The 15,831-nt window shown below is 41.7% G+C and overlaps 1 protein-coding gene across 2 annotated transcripts in view; it reads right to left on the bottom strand.

Moving 5' to 3' along the window:
- Positions 1-495: 495 nt before the first annotated feature.
- Positions 496-15,831, bottom strand: part of CACHD1 (cache domain containing 1) — a 121,770-nt gene continuing 106,434 nt past the window's right edge. For both annotated transcript variants that reach the window (XM_082227547.1, XM_082227548.1), the window contains exons 20-27: positions 15,171-15,331; positions 12,357-12,443; positions 12,063-12,179; positions 11,563-11,714; positions 9,986-10,147; positions 8,680-8,757; positions 7,573-7,674; positions 496-2,933 (exon numbers count right to left, since the gene is read on the bottom strand). In XM_082227547.1, the coding sequence (XP_082083673.1) occupies positions 2,695-2,933; positions 7,573-7,674; positions 8,680-8,757; positions 9,986-10,147; positions 11,563-11,714; positions 12,063-12,179; positions 12,357-12,443; positions 15,171-15,331 (1,098 nt within the window). In that variant the 3' untranslated portion in view covers positions 496-2,694. The remainder of the gene's footprint in view (positions 2,934-7,572; positions 7,675-8,679; positions 8,758-9,985; positions 10,148-11,562; positions 11,715-12,062; positions 12,180-12,356; positions 12,444-15,170; positions 15,332-15,831) is intronic.

The raw sequence follows: 15,831 nt of genomic DNA on the forward strand, positions 1-15,831 counted from the left end.
AAGCACTGATTTAGTAATGCTAACTGTTCTCACCCTTCTCAACAGCAATACCTGTTTCAGAGTTTAAAGTCTGAAAGATACACCTCTCCGTCACTGTGGATGGCAAGAATGGATCCAAGCTGCATACAGCACAAGTGTAGGGTTCCAGGCTGTTTTCTCTCTCTCTCTCTCTCTCTCTCTCTCTCTCTCTCACACACACACACACACACACAGTGTCAGGAGAGCCACAGCACAGAGTGACATCAACAGAGGTTAGCTCTTTTGTCATGTGCCTCTGTTGTGCATTTGCCGCTGCGCTCCTTGCAAGGAGAGTCCACGTCAGTCCATGTTACTGGATTCCTGTAAAGTCCACATGTATCAGAAAACAGTGCCTTCCACATGCACTCTCCGCAGCGGTATCGCAATCTACTTCTGAGCTGAAATGAGAATTTGCTGAAACAAAGTTATGTCCAGTTATATCAAAAGGAACTGTTCCAAAGTGAACTCACAGACCCATACTTTATATACAGTTTATTCCACTAGAGATTGTAATTTTATACATAGTATAAAGGGGATCCTGGTAGCACAAGCATCCTTACTTTAGCATACTGCTTAAGAACCATTTTTTACATATTAAGTATTAGGTACCCTATCATTAAAACAATATCTAGAGATCTTGTAAAAAAACCAAACCAAAACCCTACATATAAATGGATGTTTATCATAAGCACAGTGCAAGAATGTTTTCATAATATTTGAATCACAATGAACAAAATGCTGTGATTTAAAACTAATTGAAAATTATGATGGTCCATGTGGCACCCAGCAGATGATGCTAATCACTAAAGCAGTATTAATTCCAGATGAAGATGACAAGGGGCTCATCATTAGGGTTCCAAAATAAACCTTTCACAATGGCCCAAAACTTTACAAAGCTCCCCATCTACCTCCCCATGGGTTGACCTATCCATTTAGTGAATGTGAAAAGGGTCAGAAACAACAGACCATTGGGGTGGAAACCAACTGGTGCCCTTACACTCAGGGAAGGGCTTTTGATCCAGCAGACATCTGCCACAATAGAATCCCACTGCCACCGAATCATCCTTACACCATCTTATAGGTAAAGGTAAAGGACCCCTTGGTGGTTAAGTCCAGTTAAAGGCGACTGTGGGGTTGCGGCACTCATCTCACTTCAGACCAAGGGAGCCAGCGTTTGTCCACAGACAGCTTTTTGGGTCACGTGGCCAGCATGACTAAACCACTTCTGGTGCAATGGAACACCGTGACGAAGCCAGAGCTCACGGAAACACCATTTACCTTCCTGTGGCCGCGGTACCTATTTATCTACTTGCACTGGAATGCTTTTGAACTGCTAAATTGGCCGGAGCTGGAAAAGAGCAACGGGAGCTCATCCTGTCACGGGGATTCGAACCACCGACCTTCTAATCAGCATGCCCAAGAGGCTCAGTGGTTTAGACCACAGCAGCACCCATATCCCTATAACACCATCCTATACCCTGTTCTAGAGGGTTCCCCAACACTCTAGAGCTAATTTCAGGGGTCACTAGGGCAGGGGGGGAGGGGGGTTAGGAGAAATTGCTTCTCCTCTTCCTTCTCCAACCAGGTGTCCACTGAATCACCATCCCTTCAACAAACATAAGGTCACCAAGTGAATTCCACCCATTATTGTTTTCTATTTCACCAGTTATGAATAGTGTTTAAACACTGAATTATCACTGCGCATGGAAGCAAATCCTGCCCAGGTCTGAGAATGAACAGGATGGAGTGTGGGGAGAGGATTCCTCAGTGCTTTAGCCAGGAGGCTTGATATCCCTCCTCCCCACATTAAAATATATATTTATATATAAAAATACTGTGTTATAAACCATCTTCAAAGTGTACAAAATGACCATGGAAACCAAACCTCAATCATGTAAACAAATCAGCTCACAATTTCTTCATTTTCCCTTTATAGCATGGTGGTGGGGGAGGAGGAGGGGAATATCCCATTCAAAGGGGTGGCAAGTCTTCTTGAAAAGAACCACAACTTCACCAACACAAATAAAACATAGACTGCATTCATGGAGAGCATCTGATGCTTTTGTTTTTTATCTTCCTCTCCCTCAGAGTTCATGAATGTTTTGAGTTCAATAAATAGTACAAAAATAATCCTTTATTTAAAAAATCTTGAGATGCACTGTCCCAGGTCCCATACAGCAATTTGTAAGTGAAAGGAACGTGTTTTTTTCCTTTTAAAAAAAACACCAACAACCCACAAAAAAGCCTCTCAACAAATGGAAAGCTCGTGGCAATGTCTATTTCTGGAACTGGCACTTTCTTTGTTTCTGGCTGCAAAGATTTCTGTTCTTCCAGTTAAGGAAATAAACTCTCTCTCTCTTTCTCTCTCTCCTTTGTCTGAGCACACTCTTTTCTTGGCTCAGACCAACAGGGTTCAAAAGGCTCCGTTTACTGTATAAACCTTCCTTCCTGTGTTTGGAGGCCGAACATTCCTACTATTCCATTTTATTGAATGTTATGGCAGGTTCATTCATCATGCTAATTTCTCTTCCACTTCAGAGCCAACCTTGCATTTTGGAAATGTAAGGTTTTCATGTGAAACGAGTCCAGTGAAGTTAGTCAAAACCATGCCTCGTAAAGGTATAAAAGTCAAGTCTCCTCTCAGCTGCATTTTTCCCCTCCCAAGGCCAGAGGTCATTAGCATTCCGCATCAACAGTATGTACTGTGACCGCAGCCTGTAAGTGGTGACTGTGATGAAGTGCTGGGTGATGCAACCTGTAGTGGTGGAACTTGTGACTCAAGAGGGCAGCAGTCTGAGGAGGGGTATCCAGGTCTAAATCTTCATCATGATTGCCCACGTCTACACCAGCTGACAATGGGTCGTTATTGCAGGGAGGGTTTTCGCTGTCTTCCTGAGGACTCATAGTACTGTAGCCTGGAAAATATAAAGCCATATTGGTAAGAAGCGGTGGCTGTATATAGGCAAACAACAACAACAAACTCAGAAATTTACACCACTAAAATAATGCACCCAAAACGCAGCAATCCTAAATGCCGCTTGGGTGTTGGTATTTACTATTTGTTAAATTTGTATGTCCCCCTGTACCTGCAGGTCTCAGGGCGGTTCACAAGATACAAATCTCCATATAAGAACACAAAATACATAATCAAAATAAAACAAAAACAACCCAATAACCCCCTTGTTTGATTTCCTCCATACTCTCCCAGGTTTTTGCCTCCATAAAGCCTTGCACTGAAATTCCTGGTTTTCACGCATGATTCAAATTTTCATTCGAAAAGGCAACTTTATAATTATACTGCTTTAACTTCTTTGTCCAAGGTGGTCAACAGATCACACTCATGTATATTTGGGGAAGTATCCATGACAAATTGGTCTTCAGCCTGAGCAGAACCTGCCAGTTTTGTATGTCAACATAAGTTACCTCAGTGTGGACTCCTAGACAGTTGCTCTTCAGAAGTGTGGACCTAAACTAATCAGATGTCACCATAAAAGGAAGGAGGGGAAACAGCCATCACAAGTCCAGTAATCATAAAGATCTCCCTAACATGGCTACTCCATTTATCTTTTGTACTTAACCATTTGCAATGAAGTAAACGAGAACATGCCCAGAGCTACAATACAGCAAGACAAGGAACCTGTTTGGAGCCAGTATGATGTACTGAATCTCTCTTTGGATAGAAGACCCATCGTTGCCTGAGCAAATGCAATTTGTTCAATACCGTAACTGAGACACAATGGCATTATCTCTAAGAAAACAAAACCAAAATAAATAACAATTTAAGATCCCCTATGGGATCTCATTTGTGTTTCCTTTTATCTGCACTGATGCTTTGGGGCATTTATCTGCCTTTCAGTTACTGGCAACATTGATTGGAACCAGCACCATTAAAATCCACAGTTTGAGGGGATATTTCAGCTAATTTGTCTGGCTGCACTTAAGTGAGCTTTTGAAGTCCGCTACAAAGAGAGAGAGAAAAGCCCTAAAGATGATGGGGGGGGGGAGGAGGAGAAGAGGGTGAGCAATGTCCAATAACATTGCCACCCAAAAATATATGGAAATGTACACATACTCTGTAAATATATGAACAGGCAAGAAATAGTTTTCAATAACAATACAGTTTTTTAAAATAACAGTATTAGGCAAAGAAGGTGCAACGTATGCCTACTTGTTAGAAGTCTTCAGATTTTGTACTGCAAAATTTAACTGAGTGCAGTACCTTACAAATAAACTTGGACAGTGTGACATTTTGTACAAATCCGTGAGAAACAGTAAAACACTCAACATGTAACAGGTCACTGGAATGAACTGGTCTTCCGCCTGCTTCCTAATAGTCCATGACCACGAAGCCACAAAAAGTGTTGCTCAATGGCCTGCTTACTCATTTATTTTTTAAAAGCTGTTTCTAGTTAAGCCAATCAGGCAAATATTTCCTCCAAAACTGTCAGCTTCTGACAGTCTCAACGGCCACATAGAGGGGTCCGTATGGTGGCACCAGGCAACCAAGCTGGAGATTTTTCCATCCCTGCTGTATGGCATCAATACTGTAGGGTGATAAATGCAAGAAAGGCAAGGTTTATTTGCAACATTTGGAGACAGGGTGTCTTCCTGCTTGTGATTGTACTTACTATTATGCAATATATCACTCTCTCAAGTTGTTCTAGACTTACTTGATTCTGCCTTGCTCCCCTTCAAACACAATACTACAATCTCCAACCCGTATTTAGTATTTTTGTTATGAAACAGCAGACACCTTAATATATCAGCATGCCTCTTTGGAACCATTTTTCACATACTGGGTTATGAAACACATCTCATTTTAAAGGGGAGTTATCTTTAGAAAAGCTAGTGGACACTATAAATTGTCTGAAGTAAGGAATTACAGAGATCCGTTTGGAAGGTGGACACTCTCTAATCTTGTGCCAGTCTCTCTGATTAAAAGGAAACAGGAGAAAGGGGAACGTCTGCCATGTAGATGCCCCAAGGATCCATTTCAGAGTAGCAAACAGGATGAGAAACGCAGATGACATGTTTACAGTCATAAAATGAGGCATCCCAAGTTGGACACACCCAAAGTCACAAGCTATTGTTCAAGGTCCTTGACTACTTTATGTTGCTTCTGGAAACAGACTAGTAAAAAGAAATTATGCAGTGTTTCAGGGCCACTAAACACACAGATTTTTTAGGGATAAATAAAAAAAGCAAAAGTATTGTGGCAGCTTTCACAAACTAATTATGGCATAAGCATTTATGGACCACTGTCCAAAAGCAGCTTGCCAGGTGGAGCACAGCTGCCAGGCTACTTTTCCCACTTGGTTGCTCTTGCTTACTGAGGGGGTGGGGTGAGGAAATGGGGAGATCAGCATGGTGCAAACACAGCAGCAGAGCCAATCTGGTGCTCATGTCAGCGCATTTGCACTGTGGTGACCTCGCCGCCACCTCGCCATTCCTTCTCTCCTTCTCGGTATTTAGAAATGGTCCATCTGCTGGGAATTTAGTGTAGTGACTCAACCCCACCTACCAAACCGCTTGTTACCTTCCATTTCATTAGATGCATGAAGTTTTATTGTGAATTGCAGGGACGTGTACATGTGTGTGAGGCGAGAATTGTAAACGGTGAGGTCAGAGGAAAATGAAAGGCAGAAAGTGCATGGACAGCAATAGTTTCATAACCGACAGTGGTCATTCACAAAATAGTAGTTGGTGATAACACAAGGAGTCTGTCTGAGCATAAGCTACTGTTTTGTGATTTAGCACCAATCATGATGTAATAATCACTGTCTCTGAACTTTTTGTGTTTCATTTCCTTCTGACTTCATTGTTTCCCATCAGACTCAATAACTTATGTGTATGTATACCTGTAACTCAGGATCTGGCTGCATACCTGTAACCAACTGAACCCACTATATTATGGAAACACTCATGTGGTAGTCCTCTCAAATACCTGAACTGCCTCAGAATACACACAGGGGATCAGAATTATACTTCCTATAGGATGTCAAATATACAACACAGGTTTACATTTCCCCCCCTTTCCCTTTTTGTTTGGTCTAACGAACAAAACAGAACATGTTCTATATTTTTTAAAATGTGCTAAAAACATGTCTGTCTAACTAGTGTGGCATTGCCATGTTTCCTCTTTCAAATTCTGATTTTGTCCACCAGGCACTGATAAAATGTGCCACATTCTTTTACCAGACTATTATTGCCATTGTCATTATTTACCACTTTTTGCCTCCAACCCGCAAGCACTGAAGAGGCATATGGATTCAAATACCTAGCAACAGTATATTGTTGAAAGCACAGAGATAGATGATATCTTTACCCTTGCTTGGTGGTGGGTAACTTTGGAAGTAAGTGAAAAGTGCTAGCACTCGTGTGATACAGTCTTTCCCCATGAATGACTGTACCACCTTGGCCTTTACTGGTTTCCCTTCTTAGGTTAGACTTCCTCCTGAAACACATACTTTCCAGGTAGGCACAGATTATAGTTGGGGGAACACAATCAAATACGCAAGTGCCTTGTGTGTGTTCTGAGATGTGTATTCTGATTCTTAATAAGCTCTTCGTTTCATGTATCGCATGGAGATGTTGTCATCTAGAAACATTCAAGGACTCCAAGAAATAAAATACAAACACAGTCCTCTCCCTGTCCCCACATTTAGCAACATAACATATCCGTATTTATAGTAAAAGTGACACGAAGATACAGCTGACAACGCTGGCAGAAACACTCGCTAAACTTATATTAATCCTCTTAGTGGACTCATCAACTTGATACAGGTTTGAAGACTTAGAAGCAGCTGCTCACTCTTGCTAGCTATTTCTCATAGGTCAATTATGTGGCAAAACCCATAGCCCAGCAACAAAGGGAATGCCAGAAAACCCAAATGCTATCAGAATAAACATCTTCCCTACCTATAGCCATATATGGTTGTATAGAATCAATATATTTTCTTGTGTGTCGCATGTTCTTTGCTCAAATATAATGCACGGCAGGAAGCCAAGACAGCATTCAACTTTTTTTTAAAACAAAAATCTAACATAAAACAAAAATCTAACAAAAGCTTAATTTAACCCAGCAACCAGGAGGCCCATGTTGCTAGAAATTAAAGGCTGTTTTTATAAAACTTGCGCAGTTCATTTCAAATGACACAAAGGAATGAAGAGTTTCTCCTCTTTTCTGGAGAATTTGAAAGACGTCAGGACTAGCAGGAGGCGAAAGGGGGAGGGAGTGTGAGATTAGTGGTGTCCTGTGCCTCTTGGAATGCTGAGAGGTTATGTAATAATGCTGGTGCTATCCATACGATTAAGATACTGAGCACAGACTTAAGCTAAAGGATTCGTGTTGGAAGATCACCCTGACAAAAATAGCTTCCGACGCTGGATAAAGTCTTGCCCTGGAATGGGAAAGTGTCAAAATTGTTTTCAAGTATGGAAGAAACAAGGAGCGGCGTTGGGAACGATTTGTTTGATGATTTGTCCGCAATGCTGCCAAGAGGCAGAAGTAAGATGAGCGCATAATACAGACGTCAGCAACTTCCAAAGTCTTACCATGATCGCTTTCTGTTCCTGAGCGTCCCCAGTAGCGGCGTCTACGTTCTGGGCTGTGCGCATGGCGCTCGATAACTGCTGCTATAAACCGGGTGTTGCTGACTAGAAGTGAGCCGAGTAAGAAGGGGGGAGGGAGAAAAAAGTTTACACTGAGCACACATTCTCAAATAAAGCATCCGTTTAGAAAAGATTTTATGAAAGAGATCATTATAAGGTTGCTGTGGAATTCCAATATTGACCAAACTCCCCCCTCCCTTTTAAAAATCTGTTGTTGTACTTTATATGCCCAGTGGAATTCATAATAGGAGCCATCTTCAGCCTTCGTCTGAACACGAGGGTTAAAACTGTGTAGAGGGATGAGGGCACATTGATCACATTTCTGAATCTCACAACAAGGAGAGTAGCTGCTGGTTTTCTGTCGCAGGGTCAGCACTGTGTGTGCCTCATGACAAATCTGGAAGGAAATTATACCCACACCTGTCTTTAAGGCACCTTAAGTTACAGCGTTCGCTGCAAAAAATACCAGTGGCAGCTAAAACCTGGCAATGCAACCACAGGAACCTGTAGAATAATAGCTGTGATTCAGTCTGCTACATTTATATCTAGGTTTCAGGCTCCTTGAAAGCTAGCAAGTCTAATTTAGATTCTGGGAGGTGACTTGGTGTCTGACGGCAGGCATACCGTCAGTGAGGGCACAGAAATCAGCAAGTTAAGATCAACTGCGGTTCATCAGCTGTTTGAACTAAGGGCTGCATTTATATTTGCCAGATTGTGTAAGATCTTTGAAAGAATGTAAGGAGGCAGGAGGTGGAGTGATACAATGAACAGAATGTTGGCCCAGCTTCAAATCACTGTTCAGCCAGTGGGTGGCTTTAGGGCAAGTCAATAATTTTCTATTGTTGCCTCCGGTCTGTAAGCAGGAAAATACTGCAGTGTCACTCGCAGGGTTGATGCGAGAATGATTGGGACCCAAAACCATAAGGCAACTTTTGTCATCCTGATGGTGATAAATGCTATGTGTTGGAAAGGCGTGCAGAAGAAACAGCACCAAGCCTCATCCCATAGTGTTCCCCACCTGCAAGGACAGTGTGACTGCTTCATACTTACTGATTCCTCTGTCTTCGTGACTGTCGTCATCCCTCTCATCCCTCTCATTCTCCAGGTTGGACATGCGGACTGACATCTCTACACACCATTACAAACAGAGAAATTGCAACTGTTAAGGGTGAAGATGTTGCATTAGCCTGCAAAAGTGCCCATCTTTGGAAATGGCTGTGAGATGCCCCCCTTTTTTCCTGAGAACAAGAGATCTGAGGTCCAGAAGCCTCACAGCCAACCATTTTAATATTTTGGTTAAAACTATGGACAGCAAGTTCCAAAAGGGCATGTACCAATATTGAAACCAATATTGAAACATTGAAAACAAACTTGCTAACCTCTTGCTTCTCTTTCTTGAGCCACTTCAACAACAGTTAGTCACAAACTATGGGTGACTTATTTTGACTTAACTACTACTGAAGCAGTTGCCTATTAAAATTGCTACCATGAAACTCAATTTTTTCAACAACAGCACCCTTAAAAAATATTTTGATTATCATGCTCATAGGGTCAGTTGTGAGTGTGCTAGCATAACAACCGTTCATATTTGTCAGATAATGGGCTTCCTACAGTCTATGTTCAAAAGGCTCTGGTTATGCTCTTAAGTTTTTTATTGAATGGTGACTGTTTCTTAATTCCTGTGATTGCTTGTCCAGGACTAGCACACTGGCTGTCAACATTTACGGAGCACAATATTTAGTTTAATTTAGGAAACGTTATAATAAAATGAGGAATAATGTGCTTGTTTTTTCATTTCATAAAGAGAAATTCCCTAATACCGGATACCCTTTCTCATTTGTGTTTCTGGTATATGTCATCTTCTGTTCAGTTGGAACAGAAGAAAACGTCTAGGAAAAAAGAACTTCGGAAGCAGGAGGCATTCAAAAGTATCATGACAACATAATGCACGCATATTTATGCTGAAATCATTCACATCAGTAATGGTCAGGAGTCTAGACAGGAATGTAGAATCCTAAACTCTAAAATGAGAAATTGTATTTGCAAGAACCTAGAAAGAGGTGTGTTGCTATGTTTTTAAGGTCATTTATCTAGAACAGTCCAGCTTTAAATTCTGCATCCAGCAGAGGGCAGCAGGGCCCATTCTATGTCACAGCAGATAATGTAAAGTGAACATTCTGAGACGCATGATTACAATAAACCTTGGATTATCAGAAAAAGTGCTAGGGCAACCCTCAAAGTAAGTTGTTTCAGCTGTTGTGGCCAGAAACTCTTTGAACAATTTGCATACTCTCTGCAACCCGCACCCTCCACAAAATAGTGGTGTTTTTGTTTTTTGTTTTTAAAAAGTTCTTACCTTGTGCGGCAAGTGGGGACATGTGCTGGTGGCTTCTGCGGTGAATCTGATGACGATAGGCATAGACTGCCAGAACTAGCACCATTATGCATCCCATAATACCTCCAGCAACAGGACCAACTGGAGCACTTTTAATCATATTTAAAGCTATCACCTCATCTCCTTTATTTCAGAGGGGGAGGGGGGGAAATAAATAAAGCTTATGTAAATGCTTTACAAAAAGTTCAAACCACCCGAAATGTAAATTAGAAGTGAAAGAGAAAATCACAACAATTACTGTATAATACAGTCGTGCCTTGGTTGACGAATGCATTAGCAGTCAAATGTTTTGGCTCCCGAATGCCGCAAACTTGGAAGTGAGTGTTCCAGTTTGCGAGCGTTCTTTTGGAAGCCGAACATCTGGCGGGGCTTCTGATTGGCTGCAGGAAGCTCCTGCAGCCAACTGGAAGCTGCGCCTTGGAAGTAAAACGTTTTGGAAGTCAAACAGACCTCTGGAACAGCTTCCGTTCGGCTTCCAAGGTATGACTATACTGATTGCATAGAGAAACTCCCAAAATTAAAAAGTATCAGCCTTTAAAGGGACACACTGTAAGAATACAAATCTGTTGACTATTCTAGGTAACATGCACACAAGAGCGATATGCTGGAAGATTGGTACGAATGGATGCAAAATTCCCCGTTCAAGTTTGTTTGTTTTTTCTTAAAATATTTCTATACTGCCATATCATAAGATGCATCAAGGCGTTGTATAGTATAAAACATAAAGCATCATTTTAAATATGTAAAAAAATAATACAGATATTCATCCATGACCAATCAAAAATAAATCAGGTGCAAAGGCCCCTCAGCACAAAAATGATGCCTGGAAGTCAAGTGTTAGAATGCTTGCCAAATCTCTGCTTCAAGAGAGTTCCATGGTATGAGAATGACAGCACTAAATGTCCAAATTATCGTTGAGGCCAAGTTGGTCTCTGTAACATGGGGAGCCACTAACAACTCTCCTTTGGATGATCTCTGTGATCATACATATAAAGGTTCAGGTGGCTTTTCGGGGTATCCTGGGCCCAATTGTTCAGGGCTTTGTCAACAACTTTGTCCTCAAAGTGTCTGGCAAGCTGCTCACAGGTAGTCACCGTGCACTCCAGGGATCCATCCCCTAAATCTGGGGTAATGAGTCTCTGGACCACATGAAACAATTCTGCCAACCTTGAGGATGCAATGCTTGCAATACAGTATGGGTTGTTTCCTGCCTTCACATGACAGGCACGATTATGTGTCCTAAACACATCCTTTGTCCACTCTGGAAAGAGATTTCCACCACTTGCGCCCCAGTGCTTGCCCAGCCTGCTTCATCAACCGCAGCTTCTCAGAGTACCAGGGAGCAATGTGATCAACAAACACGCCAACAATGGCACTTCATCTTACAGTGTGCAATGGCTGAAAATGCAGGGGAAAGCCCTAAGATATTCTGTCGTAAGGATGTTCCAAGTGACTTGTACAATCTGTCCAGGTTTGACTATATGACAGATGTGAATGCATTAAATACATTGATGTTTGTCCACCATGACCATCCTTACCAATAGCTCCCATGTCATCCACGTAAGGGCTTTTGGCACCCACAATTCCACCAAAGCATTCCTTCTGAGGAGCGCAGTAGGATCTATCTAAATGGGTCTTTCCATCGCTGTCTACCATACACCACTCACAGTCCAAGACACCAAAGCAATCCCTGCAAGACAAGGAAATGGCAGTGAGGATTATTAGAACTCTGCTGTCCCAAATCTCAGAAAACATACTACTGAAACTGTTCTCCACCCCCACCCCCCAAAGTTAAAGGTGCAACTTCCCTTAAAAGTGAAGCAAGACCATTTTCTTGCGGCGGCATGTTACACTAAGCTTGTATAAGGCCACCTCCCCTCATTTCCCAGTGTCGCTGATTTTAAGTCAAGGGCAGTGTTGTGACAAGGCCCACTATGAAATTCAATCATGATTTGCTGTTACCGCACTACAGGTGTTTTATTTTAGATTCACTCGTGTTTGTGTGTGTGTATGTGTATGGAAAACCCATGAACTTCACCTGCTCTCCATCCTTTGGTTGCACCGTGTATTAATACATTGAGGAAGAGCATCTTGGAGACTGGGATCGACTGCAATAAATGTCATAGGTTCTTGATGGACTTCACAACTAGGATTTCTAAAGTTTGGGAAAAGCACAGGGGGGGGGAATCAGTTACTAAGAGTTATGAGAAAATGTCCTCCGATTTAGAACGTATAGTACGCTGCGCACCTATCAGCAAATATAACGCACGCACATGTGTTGTGAACTCCCCCCGGGGGGGGGGGAATCATTATTGTGCTAGTCCTAACTTACCTGCTTTCTGCATTGGTAAGGTTGCCAGTACACTCATTAACCTCTAGGGGGCACTCACAAGGACATTCACATTCGTTCTGCTCCATTCTTCAGGAAGGAAAGAAAGAACAAACGAGACAATGCTTATTAGAATCACATTTATTTCTAAAAGAAAGAAAGATGTCTGCGAGTCTCTTATCCTGGGTCAAATCTCTCTTTCACATGCACACTTATAACACTGAAAGTCCACTTGGGCAAAGATGTCATATACAGTGCTACCTCGGGTTACAGACGGTTCAGGTTACAAGCTCCGCTCACCCAGAAATAGTACCTCGAGTTAAGAACTTTTCTTCAGTATGAGAACAGAAATCGTGCTCCAGCGGTGCAGCAGCAGCGGGAGGCTCCATTAGCTAAAGTGGTGCTTCAGGTTAAGAACAGTTTTAGGTTAAGAACAGACCTCCAGAACGAATTAAGTTCTTAACCTGAGGTACCACTGTACTGCAGAACATCTCATAGTTTCAGTGCACTCTGTGTTGTACTGAGCATATTGCCGATGCAACTGCAGGACAAAGGGTCCTGCTGGCTCAGATCAAAGGGCTATCCAGACCAGCATTCTGCTTCCCACAGTGGCCAGCCAGATGCCCCAAACCCTTCTCCAGCTGTTGTTTCCCGTGGGCTGGTATCCTAAACTCTGCTGCCTCTGATTCTGGAGGAAGCACTCCATCATCTTGACTAATAAGGATGAATTTGCCTAATTCCCTCTTAATGCCATGCAAGTTGGTGGCTGTTAATTACATTTTGTGGTAGTAAATTCCAGAGTTTTATTGTGTGCTGAATGAAAAACTACTTCCTTTTCTGTCCTGAATCTTCCACCAATCGCCATCATTGGATAACCCAGGGTCTGGTATTATACGTATGTGAGAGAGAGAGAGAGAGAATAAGAAAGTTTAGAAAGCCTCTTTATAAAAAGACAAATAAGGGAAGTTTATAAAATTATGCCTCATGTGGAAAACAGTACTTCCACACGAGGCACAATGTCAGAAATTTCAATTAATACTCCTCCTTATTTGCCTTCTTCTAAAGCAGCTCCAAATGTTTCTGCCTAGGAAAGGCCCTTAATTATTTTGGTTGCACTTTTCTGCACCTTTCCCAGCTATCCAGTTACCATTTTTTAGTTGTGGCAACTAGATCTGTACACAGAATTCCAAGTGTGGTTGCACCAGAGGTCATAGATAATCTGGATGCATGAGGCAAAATCTAGCTGTTAACTGAAGACTCAAAACACAACAGCTATTGAATTATAGATACAAATAAATAAAACGTATGGAAACATCTTAATTTCATCAACCCTCAGAAACACTTGAAGTTTTACGCCGAATGAGCATTTTTCTTTGAGTTAAACTGAACTGAGTTAGCCAGGTAGGTTAATTCACACAGTTAATGTGCAGAAGACTGAAGAATACTAACAACCAGTTTTGTTCAAGAGAGCTTTTAATATGGCTGTTGGCTGCGGCAAGGATTTCTGTAGTGCAAAAATGGAAAGCATCACAGGAACTGAACTTCTTATTATGGTACAAAACTATATGGAACTTAGCAATTAACTCACAATCTGAGAGTCTCCAGTGGATCTGAAATCCAGAACACTTCTGACAGGATTTGAGTAATGCTTGTAATGTACGGAAAACTATGGTAAAAACGGATTATTTTTTTAAAAATAGAGAAGATAAGGGAAGCAGTTGAAAAAAGATTGATAATGGTAACCATGGAAGGGCAAAGGGGAGTCAAAGGATTCAGGAAATCCTAAATGATGATGCTGATGTTTAATGTTTGAATTTAAATTTGCAATGTAAAACTCAATAAAAATATATTTTAAAAAAGAAAAGAAATCCAGAACACTTCTACCCCATTGGTGGAATTTTATTTCATATGCAATGAATACATATAATTCTTTCTACAATTACCAGTGTGTGAAATTTTGTCATGACAATGGTGCCTTATACACTGTTATTACTTATCTGTGTATCACCTATGTGGTTTGTTCTGTGCCTGTGTGTGTGTGTGTTTTGTTTCTTTTGCTACAAAATTCTCTCTCTCACACAACACTAATGATAGAGCCTGAATACTCAGAAGGTATCAGGGACAGGTAAGAATTCATAGGCACTAAGGAAGTTATGCTGATGTTAGAACCAAACACTGCTTCATATTAAGATGCAAATCTCATTCCTAAAAGATCACAATGCTGACCCAGAGACTATACTCCCAAATTCCTCTGGAGTGTGCAAATATGTAGCAGTAAAGGGGAAAGCCTGGTTTCTTCCACAAGCAACTGAGCCTTGCCCAGCAGGAAGCAGAGCTCTGATGTGGCATTCCAGTGGCTACCTGCCCAGCGGGCAAGATTAAGTAGATGGCATTCCTGTTCCTTTGATGCAACAGGTGGGAATTCTATCTCCACAGTCAATATGACTAGGCTGCAGCTTTCGATGCTCGGGCAGGTGCAACAGTAAAGGTGCCATCATTTCTTATATACATAGTTAGAGGGAATAGCAGCCACTGCTACTTTGGAAGGAAGAGGGAGACACAGCGACCAGGTATCCAGGGATGCCTTCGCTTGTGTTTCAACAGATGCCTCAAACATGAGGCATTTAAAATATTACAGTGCACAAAAATAAGAAGTGTGCAAAGCTTTTTACACAAACAAGATTTAAAATACTCCTCTGCAATTCACACATGGTTTATTCAATGATTTTTTTTTTAAATGCACATTAGCTAAGGCCTCCACTTTGGATAAATCTAATCCAATCACTATAGCAGATGTAAAAAAAAAAATTCTCTTACCTGTGACAGTTCAGACAGAGCCTATCTACCATACTGCATGCACAGAAAGCGAGAGAGTCACACGTTTCATTTACGATTCCAACAAAGGCATTGGTTCCAGGTATCCTTGTCAGCCTGTATTTGGAACAGTGGCTGCCATGCACGAGATTTGTCAGATCACCCTAAAGGAGAGGAAAACGCATCAGACATATGGCAGGGAACATGTCTCCTGGTGAGGTGAAGTGTTACTACTACCACAAATGTTTCTGAAACAAAAAAGTCACGCTGCAATGAAAACCTACAGTGTTCCCTCTACTTAGGGTTGCGTAGTTCTTGTTACCGGCGCAGGGAAAGTGCTGCCAACACACAAAGCCCCCTTCACATGCCACAAAGGGGTTGTTAAGGGATACACTTCTTGAAGATTTCCTCACTCACCAATATACCACCGGTTAGTAAAGAAGACACCTGGAGTGTCTTCCTTGACTTCTTATAGAAAGGTTAAACAGGAGGTGGAAACAGAATCCACAATATCAAAATCTTTTGTTTCCTGGGTATTCATTTTAACCCTAAGTTGATTCCCACCCCCCAGCCCCTGTGGACTCAGTTTATACTATTTCCTCAGTTATCATGAAGGAATTTAAAGTATCCACTCAGCACCAAACTAGTTATCAGAACCAACCAT

This window comes from Podarcis vaucheri, assembly GCF_965113315.1.
Source record: "Podarcis vaucheri genome assembly, chromosome: 6".
In the NCBI taxonomy this organism is placed as follows: Eukaryota; Metazoa; Chordata; class Lepidosauria; order Squamata; family Lacertidae; genus Podarcis; species Podarcis vaucheri.